Source organism: Polypterus senegalus, chromosome 10 (genome assembly GCF_016835505.1).
Source record: "Polypterus senegalus isolate Bchr_013 chromosome 10, ASM1683550v1, whole genome shotgun sequence".
Classification (NCBI taxonomy): Eukaryota; Metazoa; Chordata; class Cladistia; order Polypteriformes; family Polypteridae; genus Polypterus; species Polypterus senegalus.
In genome coordinates, this window is record NC_053163.1 from 179256371 (window position 1) to 179268884 (window position 12514).

Here is a 12514-nt window from a genome sequence, read left to right on the forward strand (position 1 = left end):
TTACAAATTCTGTATAAAATGTAATTTTTTTAGATTCCCTTGTATAGAAACTAAGTTATTTGGCTAAATACAAAAAATGTTGAAAATGAAACAGGAAGACAACAGCTAGTCAACAAATCAGGGCAACATCTAGGAAGTATGGGTAGGAAGTGGAAAATAAACTACTGTGCGAAAGTGCTATCTCCATTTCTTAGTAGTTTTCCTTGTGCTCTTTTGATGCCCTGCATGAGTAAATGGAGTGAAAAAAAAAATTCTCCAACTTGGTTACTTATAGCCACATTATGTAGTCTTGAGTCCTCTTTTCACATCAGCTGAGTGAATAGGCATGATGAGTGCCTGCCTTTCTAGATATAGAATGTTTGGGAATGCATATAAATGATTCTGATAATTAAAAGTGTAAATGTATTAGAGTGCCAAAAAGGAATGTGACTATTTGTCTTCAACAAGCATAATACAAATTGTTTTATGTATTGACATTTAATAATAACTTTTTCTGCTTTACTGTTGCAGCCATGTGTCTTGTCAGACAAGTTCAGTTTTTAATTGTCATACTTTTTCTTTAAGTGCATGTGAATTGCATGTCACTCTAATTAAATGTAATTACAGTGACATGTTATATGTTACCTACCACCTACTGTATTTAGTACTTTGATATCTTTATTGAAAAGTGATGGTTTCCATAAGGGAATTTGAAACATTTAAAAAAAAATAAGAAAAACTAACTAACTAATTAACTTTTTTTGTCCCCAGTGAGGAATTTGTTTTTATTTTTTACAGAAGCTCTTTAAATAAATGAATACATGAACAGAAAAATAAATATGTATACACACATTATGGTCTAAACACATACCAGAATGACTAAATTGGAAGAAAAATTTATCCTAGAAGTATACTGAAGAGCCATATAGCGATACTGATTAACTAGCCAGTGTACATCACACCTTTTAATACTGTAATTGAGTCTATTTTTATTCAACCAAACTTTTTTCTTTGTTAAGTTGCTATTCCCTTAGTGAATCAGATATACAAGTACAATGCAGATTAACTGGTTGTTTATAAAGTAATGCACTAAGAAGCATTGTGCAATCTGTTTAACTGTATAATCTAACATAGTTCATCAAACTATTTCATCAGTATATGAAAAGTAAGAGTTTGGAGTATGAGTGTTAACTGTTCAAACCTAACAATACTTCATGTGGTCCAAATTAACAAAATGACATCTTTGGAGAGACAACATATGCAGTTTACTTATTTGTTTGGAATGTGGAAATTTGCAGGATTTTTAAATGAAGAAAAAAGCAAAATGGCTCAAAATAAATGTTAGCTTGATCTATAAACATTGTTCATTTTTACTTTTTTCAGATCTTTCATCTTTTAATTAATTCTTCCCAAAAAAAGTATGTCTTTAATATAAAATGTGATTTTTGTACAAGAGGTTACAAGGAGGTTGGTCAGCTTTCTGATATGTAATTAAAAATTTCAGTATTGGGATAAGAATAATTCTGTGCATCCTTGAAACAAAATTGCATGAACTTGATTAAAGTTTGGTCTGTAAATGTGATGTTTTGGTTTTGACCATCTGAGTTTAGGCTCCATGTGATACTTTTCTTGACAATGTACTGTAAATATCTGTTGATAGAGATCATAAGTGGAATGTTAGGTGGAAAAGAATTATAATATCTGGATGTACAGTATGCAGAGGTGGAGTGATTTTAATTAGTTTCTTCAAAAGAACAATCCTTTCCTACAAGCAACAGGCAGTAACAGTTTTTTTTTTTGTCTCGGTTGGAGGTTGCCCATGTCTTACGTGCATCTTTCCTTTTGAACAGACTCATTAATGTCAAGTTGCAATGCTTTCCTCTTACTGTTAACATGTTCATCCAGAGAGCTCCTTGTCCAGGCTATAATCATTGTGAAGGGCAGTGCTTTGTACCAAGCACAATTACATATTAGAAAAATGTTTTATATATTGTGGTAGATATGGGGCACTCTTGCTCCCTTGAACCCCTGTCCACGACTCCAGACACCAGGTAAAAGTCCTCAGATTTACTTTATTTAATCGCCACAGTGCAGAAAACACTCTCTCCTCCACTATTCTCATATAAATCACAATACCAATCACAAATACACAAATAACCAATTCTCCAGCTCCCAGACACGCTGCCACCCTTCCACCCAGCTCAGCTCGCCGTCTAGGAGCTCCCACAGTCCTTTTATATCTCCTGACCCGGAAGTGTTCCCAATCTCCAGTCCATGTGATTCTCAATCACTTCCGGGTCAAGTAAAAGCTCTTCTCTTCAACCCGGAAGCCCGTCGCTCTTCCTATGACGAACTTCTGGGTCATAGGGCATGAAGAAGTCCTCGGTCCTCCCTGCAGCTCCCTCTTGTGGCCCCCATGGCATCCAGCAGGGCTGTGCATAAAAACCACATTGTCCATGATGCCCTGCTGGTCTTCTGGGGACCTCCATGCTGCAAGGAGTGGTCCACCTGGCGGCTTGGGGGTATTGGCCAGGATAAATGGCCGGCCATCCTCCACAATATACAACATCACACTGAAAATAGAATAAAAATATGAAACTTGCCAGTTCTCATACAGTATCATAGTTGTTTAGGTTCTGGTATTTTTGGAGGCATGATTCTTTATTCATTAAGATGTACTGACAGGTTTACAGCATTACATCACACCTTGCAATATGAAGGGTAATGTTTTTTAAATTTTCTCCAAAGATTAAGACATTAAAATAGACCAAAGATATGAATAAAAGGAGCAACAAAATAATTGATTTTAAATTCACTTTTGCAGCACCTTCAGAAAAAAAGAATAGGAAGAGGAAAAGGAACCTTCTTATAGACAGTTCAATGCAGCTTTCAAGTAGTGCCATCCAAAAGCAGCTTTCTGACTTCTCCGACATAATTACTTGGTTAGACTTTGCCCCACCTACCAAATCTCTAATGAAATGGAACAAAGCAGGAACAGCAAATAAACTTCTTTCAAAGCCAACCTTCGGTTTGATGAATAAAAAGTTATTAAAGGTAATTCCAACTAAAAACTTAACTTTTTGTATACACTTATGCTAAAAACAAAATTAAAAACATTTCCATAATTGAAATATTCTTTGTATATTAAGTGATTTTTATTGTGTAATATAAACATTATGTTTTTTACTTTACATAGTACTACGTTTTTAAATGTTAAATTTAAGAAGTGAAAGTTTTCACTAGTAATAATAAAGCTTAATTGTGGATGCGTCAACTTAACATAAAAGATTTCAGTTTCTTTAGTGGCTATTCATTTTGCCTAATCTTACTTTTATACATTGGGCAACATCCATTCATCCATTTTCTATACCGACCTTTTTCCTAGTTGCAGGGACCTTGGAACCAACATCACCAAGAATGTCTCAAGAGGACACCAGTTCATCACAGACCATGCATATGTATTAATATAAATAATTTGAAAAATAATGTTTAAAGAGCAGTAATCTTACTTTTATTGTTTAATTCTAGCAAGTCATCCAATTAAAATAGCTTGTTTTGCAATATGCAAAACTCAAATATTGCAAGGAAAACAATATTAAAATTCTTCCTTCTGAGATTCTAAAGTAATACTGAGCATTGTTGGATTCTTAATTTTATTGTTTATTTTGAATATACTGTAGACAAGAATATTGTGTGAACGTAGCTGAAGAAAACTAAAGAGGTGGTCATTGATCTTAGGAAAATAAAGACAAAGATCCCATGTATGGAAATAAATGGTGAACTAGATGGCAGAGTCACATCCTAAAGCTGATTGATTACCAGTTAAATGAAGGTGCTTTGGATATAGCTAAGAAATTCCAGAAAAGGCTGTTTTTCTTGCGTAAATTGAATGACTGTATTATGAACAGCCATATTCTCCATATTGCGGTGGGCTGGCACCCTGCCCGGGGTTTGTTTACTGCCTTGCTCCCTGTGTTGGCTGGGATTGGCTCCAGCAGACTCCCGTGACCCTGTAGTTAGGATATAGCAGGTTGGATAATGGATGGATGGATATTCTCCATATGTTTTACTTATCTGTTCTGCAGTGCATTCTTTCTTTTGGTTTAATCTTTATCTTTGGCAACGTGCCTACCCAAGACAAAGTCAAACTCCAGTGTCTGCTTAAAGCAATATATAGGGTTTCTGGGGTGGAACAAAAATAAGTGCAACAGCTATATGAGGAAATAGTTCTTAAAAAACACCACCAAATTCTCAAAAATCCCAAACCCTACTCACTAAATTCTACATTTAATTTCAGCTCTGTGGAATTAAACAGTTTCTTACAATGTCAAATAATAACTTCCATATATAAGAGGTCATTTGTACCCTTAGCAATTACATTATTTAATGAGAAAAGGTAACTGGAATACACACCCATCACTGACGTGGAAGATTCATATAAGCCAAAATATAGATGGATAAAAAGTTTATTTTAGTATATGTATTTACATATGCATGTTTAATATATTTATGCATGTTGGTATTCATTTATATGTGGTTTCTTTTACTATATTGCTTATTCCTTGTGTTTTTATTTTTAAAATATATGTCTGTGTAAGTTTAGTATTGATGCACAAACCAAATGAATATGCATATATGAGATATGAAAGTTAAAGTCGAGTTGAGTTAAACAATTAAATTACATGGAAATACAGTGTCACAGAACATATCAGGTTCACGCTGTAATTCTTAAACCCATCTCTTTCCCTTGAAATAAATCTGATCGATGCTTTTATTATTGTGTTCATTATATAAATGTATAAATAGCAATATTTTTAAAAGACTTGCTATTCTTTTACTTGTTAGAAGTACCTAATTATTTCATTTCTTTAATGTTTTTCAGCTGTTTCCAAGCTCCACAACCATTGATAATCTAATGAGTCATGGAAGTGAAGAAAAAGAAAATAAAAGGCATCAGGAATCTAATGAAAATGGTTAACCTACTCTTTATAACTTGCATATTTAAGGGTCATGCAGTACAGTGATGCTAAGGCCTAGGTTTTAATTGCTTAGTCTTCATTTTTATGTTCTTTAGCCACTTTTTAAACCAAATTTCCATTAAAATTGTGGACTTAATAGGTTTAATAAATGAGCTAGAGTGCCAACTGTAATATGGATTTTATCTTATACCACTCATTATTTTTGTCTTTTTGGCAGCAAATGTAATTCATCTCTGATTGTTGGTAGAAACCGCTTTTTTCCTTCAAATACTTAATCATCAGTCTTATGCTTGGGTGTATTATAATTGAAAAGTATTAGTTATAAATGTATTTTACACAGCTGTATGGTAATTGTAATAAATTACAGAATATTTCCTAAATCTTCATGCCCCCTGCCCAAAGTTGCTTGCTTCTTTTTCTAAACATTTATTTGATATTTTACTTTATTTCACTTAGTAAAACAAATTATAGAAGCAAAAAAACATAAAATAAAGAAGTAACAAGGCCACTGTATTCAGTAAAAAATTCAGTAATATTCATTTATAAAGGCCGTATGTTTAAGATTTTAGAAATTACCAGCAGTTTATGTTCATTAGTAGTAAATGCAAAATATTTACTATTAAATATGATACAAATTTAAATATGATAAATTACCACTATCAGTCTTACGTAAAATCTTTTTATTTTAATGGTTAAAAGCTAATTAAATTAATAATTTAAATGTGAAGAGGACAGAATTAACTATTTTAGAAGATTCTGTACTCAGAACTTTGTATTAAAGTAATGTAAGAATCTTACTATCAGATGAAACAATGTACATGCTCAGTTTACACATCCTTCTGAACTTTTAAAATATTATTTTCTTTGTTTCTAACATTTATTTGAACTGCCTATTTAACTTTTCATATATTTCTGCTTTGCTGAATATAACTTTATTTTAATGTATGTGACCAGATGAGGGTGACACTGTGCCCCAAACCCCAAAAAACAATCTCACAAACAAAGTCCCAGGCTCAAACGTGAACATTTATTTTATAAAGTCTCTCTCTCTCTATAATACAACACAATACCAGAATGTATCTTTTCTGTTCTCTTCTCTGCTTCTTCTTAGTGAGTGTTGTCCAGCTCCTCTCCCGACTCCAACTTGTACTGAAGCAGAACTGCTTCCTTTATTTAGGACCTGGGTGTACTTCCGTTGCCGTGACATGGTCCTTTAGTAGCACTTCTAGGTTAGACGAAAGTCCATGAAACAGTGACCATTAATCCCTTTAAAGCCCCCCGGTGACACCCATGGAACCCAGCAGTGCTGCCCCATGTGATTACAGTTTCCAACATGCCCTGTGGGTATCTGTAGAGGTACCGTAAACCAAGGATGCTTCCATCTAGCATTTCAGAGGAGCAAATAACCCAAGTAAGTTGCCTCCCCTGCCTCTCCATTGTACTGGCATCCCAGATGGTTTAGAAACCTTTATCAAGTCCTTCTGGGATGCCAGCCTCTTGATTCCTGCCAATCTCTTGGCTGCAGGAGGGACCACCCTTCCCATTTGGTAGGCCATCCAGGTAAGGAATCTTGAATCAGCTCAGCCGGGATGCTGGCCCATGCCTGCCATCCGTTACATGTGTTAATTTTTCATCCATATGTAAACTATAGAATATCTTTAATAAATTCTTTTGTCATATTTTGCATATGTCTTTCACATTATAAAGGGTTAATGTTAATATGGAATGAGTTTAACTTGTTTTAAAGATTACATTTCATTACAAGAATATATTATTCTTATTATGTGTCTGTATATTTTGTCTGAAAATATTTGATCTATGAAAATACACTTTGAAAAAAAAATATAGCACAGCAAGTGGATATTAAGGTCATAAAATTTTCTATAAACATTTTAAACAGGAACCTTATTAATAGAAGAGGCAAGTCGATTAGAAGAATCTGTAATGGACAGAACAAGAAGTGAATTGCAGTCGCCATCTGATACTCTGATTCATCATAATAGGTCTTGGCAAAATGTAAGTAAATCTTTTTGGCTAAACTGATATAGATGTACAGGCAGAAAAGACCCCTGGGCAGGCCACTAGTCCTTTGCAGTAGTATATACATTAGGGACTGTAATGTGCACTTTTGAATGGTTCTTAAGCCCAAAAACATAGGTGGTCAGAGGGATTTTATTAACAAAAAAATAAATAATTATGCTAAAGAAAATGACAGTGTACAAAAATAAATAAAATAATAAAACAACAAACACCTATGCCTTCCAGGCCTACCTAAAAAATAGTGGCACCTGCACATTACATTTATAAGCACCTTTTTAATAACATTTAAAGACACTATGCATATCAAGTAAGTTAAAAACAGAGGCATGTAAGAATAAAATAAATACATAAAGCAAAACCATCTATTACAAAGGATACTATCAACACATTAAAGCTTGTTCTAAAAGATAAGTTTTCAAGTTAGTTTTAAAAACATTCATTTTAGAAGATTGTCAAATGTAAAAATTATTTAATTTGGAGGCATTTTGCCCTTTGCCCTTGATTATTTCAAATGGTGTGTGACGGCTAGATGTAATGATTTTGTTTCATTTGTGATGTTTTGTGTAATCCTTCATGGCAATTTTGAGTTGTGTTTATGATAGCAAAATTAATCAGTATGTGCAAACATAGATATCAGAAATGAAGGCATCCTTAGGGCTAGATGAATTCAAAACAACACTGCGAAAAATGCAATACACAAAACAAAACCTGAATCAGTTAACAAAGCAAACATCCTGAATACCAACACATTGTTTATCTTACTGGCTAGTACTATTTGTTTATTTAGAAATATCCAGAAACTTAAACACAGGAAGTAGTATATGACCACTTTATATAAGTGGGTAATTATGACAATATGTCACCTGAGTCACATGACTAACAATGAGCATAGCTACCATAAATAAAATGGCCACGATTCAAAACAAAATCGCAGCACAACAAGTCTGACATGCTACAATCATGAGACTTATCCTGACATAATTAGTCTTATTATATGTAGGTGAAAGTTGTTGGCATCATTTGTTTTAGAAGTGCACAGCTTCTGACATCTGTATTTTAACGTCATTGAAATCAGCATTATTAGTTATTCGAAATTGAGGATAATAACAAGTTTACAACTTGCTGTGTGTATTTAGTTTTTTCAATTATGTCTCATCATTTAAGGACTTGGTGCTTCAACTATGAATTCTTGTTACATTTTTGAGTTTGGTAAAAAAAAATATATTGATATATACCATTTTACTATTGACCTACTCTAGTTTTGCTTTAGCTCAGAGGTTGGGTTTATTGTCCTGGTTAATATTTACATTTTTGCTCAACCGGCATGTAATATTTTCCAGTATTGTATCCTTCCTCCACTTCCCTTCATTTCTAACTAGCTGTCCATTCTTGGTCATTATACACTCTAACATGTGTAATGTTTATTGGGATGTAGGCAATGTTATGTTGACTCCACTAATAGTAATTTGTATTTTCCATCCATATCATCTGATCCCAAATCCTTTTTTCAAAACATAGATCATTAAGTTAAGTTAAGACGAGCTTTAAAGGAATTTCTTCTTAATAATGTTTATTTTTCCTTTTTTGACATCTTATACAGATCAGTATATATAGCTGACGTGCAAAATGGTGCCAGCCATAAAAGCAAACATGATGAATGTCAGGATTTTATTTTTAATTTATTATATTTGCTTTTGTCCCCATGCAATATTAATGTTTATTTTTATTTCTTTATGTTAACCTTTTATTGCTGATTTCTCTGCTCATGATTTTCTGTGTTTGTTTTTCATGTTTGCTGCCATATTGTTTGTCTGGTTCCTATAATGATGTGCCTAGTGACCTATTACATCCTGATTACCATGATTTATAAGATAAAAGTTCACTTTAAGCAAGTGTAAGTTAAGAACTTGCTTAAAGTTCACTTTAAGCAAGTGTAAGTTAAGAAACATCTGGTGAGAGTTGGTTAAGCAATCAAAGCATTATCTAGGAATACACTTTTATGTGCTCTTTTTGTTTAGACTACGATTCTGGTATTGTGCCTTGTTTTTAGTATATGACACAGTGATCTCCTGTGTTTAGTACCTAGCATGGACTCAGACAATCCTTGGGCAATGTTTGTACTTCTCTTTTTTATTTAAAAAAAATTGTCTGATTGGATATGACTATATGTCCATGCCGAACATAATGTTAGTCACTGTCTAACCGGTGAAATGTAGCTTCTATTGTATGGCTGGATCATTGGTGTAATAATGTTCAGATGAAAATGCAAACTGTTTAATTTAATTTAATTTGAATTGCCTGCTGACAAAAGGGAAATTAGTCAACTGTAGGGATGGAGTACCTGGATGGGAGATGTGCTTTTGATAGTGAAAATCAGAGAAACTACTCTAAAAGTTGAAGCATAAAACCCTGGATGTATCCAAAAAGAGTATATCTAGAGGCTGATTGCCAAAATACATATTGTTTAAAAAATCTAAACATGAAACTCTCAATGAACTAGAAAGGTGAATTACTATAAATCAAGAATCAAATGGTGTGTTGCCACCACAATCCAGATACAAAACCATAATATAATCAAAAGACGTATTAACTTCTAAATATAGATACAAGACTGTTAACAAAATCGAAATGAGAATTGCTATAAATAAAGACAAAAAAAATCTTCACCATGAGAGCTCACAATGAAGTTGTTTAAATGATTGATTTAGGATATTGGAGTCTACACAGAATAGAGTGTGAAATTATAAGGCATAGCATAGATGTGGTGCACAATGCCTTCTGAGAGAGGATCCCTAGCAGCAGTGCACCACTTACTGACAACGCAGTTACAAAATATTGCAACTTACAAATTGTCAACATGAAGCACTAAACATTTAAGGATAAAAAATTATATTAATGTATAATGCAATTATTAACATAAAACTGTCATGGTATTAATTATCTCTAAAGTATAAAGCATTTAATAAATCACAGTAGAGCAGCAGAAAATAAGAAAATATTTTTAGATGACTAGGGGGCTTTGCCCCCTGCTCACTTTGCTCGCCAGTCCCCCGCCCTGCGCTACACGCCAGCCATTGCGTGTCTCTGTTGCTCATGTATGTGGATTTCACTTTCACCAAACAACAAATCTTTTAATTCTCACAGTTACACCTCTTGATTGGGAAGAAACACTACTTTTCCCTGATGGCAACATGAATTAGACGATCATCAAATCTCCAACTTAAAGTTTAAATCTGAACAATATATTCGATTTCTTTTCGCTGATCCGTTATTGCACTGAGAATAATTTCCGTTTATTTGCGCTAATGCGGTCTTTACTATAATTTTTTCACCTACGCTTTGTCTTTTATTTCTGGCCCCGGGCATGGTTAAATCTCTTAATCACTTAATTGCGAAAAAAATTATTTTGACTTGAAAAATACAAAACATATCCTTGAACATATACGTTTTTGGCAGTTCAGAAATTGAGCTGAAATGACTGAGAAAAGCACGAACCGTCGGTCTGGACAAAGTATTCCAGCCACAAGGATAAATATTGGCCTTTGCAAAAAACTTTTTTATGTGCATATGTTTGCACTAATTACAGCGCAGCAGTAGTGCTGCTGCCTCGCAGTAAAGAGACCAGGGTTCAAGTCCTGAGTCCTCCCTGCATGGACAATACATGCTCTCCACATCTCAACATGGGTTTTCCCAGGGTGCTCCAGTTCCCACTGTCCAAAAATAAGCAAGTTAGGTGAATTGGCAATGCTAAACTGTCCCACTGTGTGTTTGGTGTGTGTGTGTGTATGTGTTAATGTCCAGGTTTTGTTTCTGCCTTGTGCTCCAGCCCTGCCCCATACCCTGGGTATGTGGGTTAGAAAATGACATGACATGATGTGACAAAAGGCTTTTCAACCCAACACAGATTTTCAGTTCCTATACATTTTGTGTTTTGAAACCAGTAGTATAATAATATTCAAATGTTTTTAGGGTGCTACTTCTAATCATTTATCCTTTTGCATAGATTAGTATAAATTTATAAATGTGCATTTATTTTGCTTTTTTCCATTAGTACCCCTGTGCTCTTTTTGTAGAACAGGTAAAATTAAAATAAATACAGTCAAAGGATACATATCCTGAAAGGTCGATTACCTCACAATCGTATATCACAGGACGTTGCCAATAAAGTTTGAAGTTCATGTTACTGAAGCAAAACTTTTTTCTAGACAATTCTGTGCTGTCTTTTGGGAAGTATATGTTTTAACTGTGTGATTATATAAGTGGTTTTGGTTCTCAATTTTAAAACCTTTCCTATACAGGATGATAAAGAGATGGAGACAACCATTTTGAATATGGCTTCTTATGATATTCTGTCTATTGATTCTGCAAGACGAGAGAGTGAAGTTGACCAGGCTGAAAGCAATTTTGAAAATGTAAGCACAGAATACTTTATATGTATTACAGTTAAGAAAGTTTGACTGTTGTAGTAATGTGTTCCTCCTCCTTGTGATCCTGTATTAGAATAATCATGTTCAGATAATGAATGAATAAATAAGTATTTGCTGAAGTAATTTTTAATATTTGTTGCTTCAGACCACTGTAGACCATTTTTCCAAGAACTCAATATGTAATACAGTATTGTTCAGTGCTGCTGATTTGTGTTCCGCAGCTTCATCCTTATAATCTGCCTGCTTATCATTTTGAAAAAAAAAAACATGATCAGAGTAATTTCAGCTAACTTGTAGACATTTAATTGATTTTTCATTCACAGTGTCAGTAAAGTTTCCCTGATAATTGTAAAGACCTCTGAATTCAGAGAAATATTGATGCAATTGTTATAGCTGGAGTTGGTCTCCTTAATGAACATGCAATATAATAATTAACTTATGAACCTAAGATGGGTCCCTTTTTGAAATTAGCTCACTCATGGTATTTATAATAAACTATTTTACATAGCAAAGAAAACAGTTTATTATATTTTTATTTCTTCTGGTGGATGAGATAGATTGGACCTGTTCTTTCAATAGCAATGGTAACCAGACTTAATCCTTATTTAACACTGACCCATATCACTTATTTAAGGGGCCAGTTCTCATTTATGTACTTAATTCTTGTTTACGGAGCACTATGTTTTAGTATTGTAATAAAATTAGAAAATAAGTTAATGTGAGACAATTTTACTTTATTTACAGTTTAAGTTCATTTCATTGATTTAGCTTTACCACAGAACTCTGTGTTATCAGCCATCCCACAAATTCAGTCCAAGTAACAATACTGTTAACTGTGTTCCAGCTTATTTATTGTCCATTACACCACTATTTCATTAGTAGAAATAAAGTTTTTCTTAATGTTCAGAGAAATGAAAACAAAATATTGATTTAAAAATCCAAGGTAAGTAATTTGTAACAGTGTATATGTTTAGTACATAAGTTAAAAGGTAAAACACTACACAAACTGCAAAATAATACTTAAAGAGAAAAAAGAAACCATCTGAGAAAACAAGATTAATTAAGAACTGGATATGGTTCCTGGAAAAG

The 12514-nt window shown here is 33.5% G+C and overlaps 1 protein-coding gene across 1 annotated transcript in view; it reads left to right on the forward strand.

The window, feature by feature from the left end:
- LOC120538324 (double-strand-break repair protein rad21 homolog) overlaps window positions 1–12514 on the forward strand; it is a 29582-nt gene that overhangs the window by 11857 nt on the left and 5211 nt on the right. Inside the window, exons 7-10 of the mRNA XM_039767785.1 lie at window positions 2804–3033; window positions 4862–4952; window positions 6859–6974; window positions 11297–11410. Coding sequence (XP_039623719.1) covers window positions 2804–3033; window positions 4862–4952; window positions 6859–6974; window positions 11297–11410 — 551 coding nt within the window. The remainder of the gene's footprint in view (window positions 1–2803; window positions 3034–4861; window positions 4953–6858; window positions 6975–11296; window positions 11411–12514) is intronic.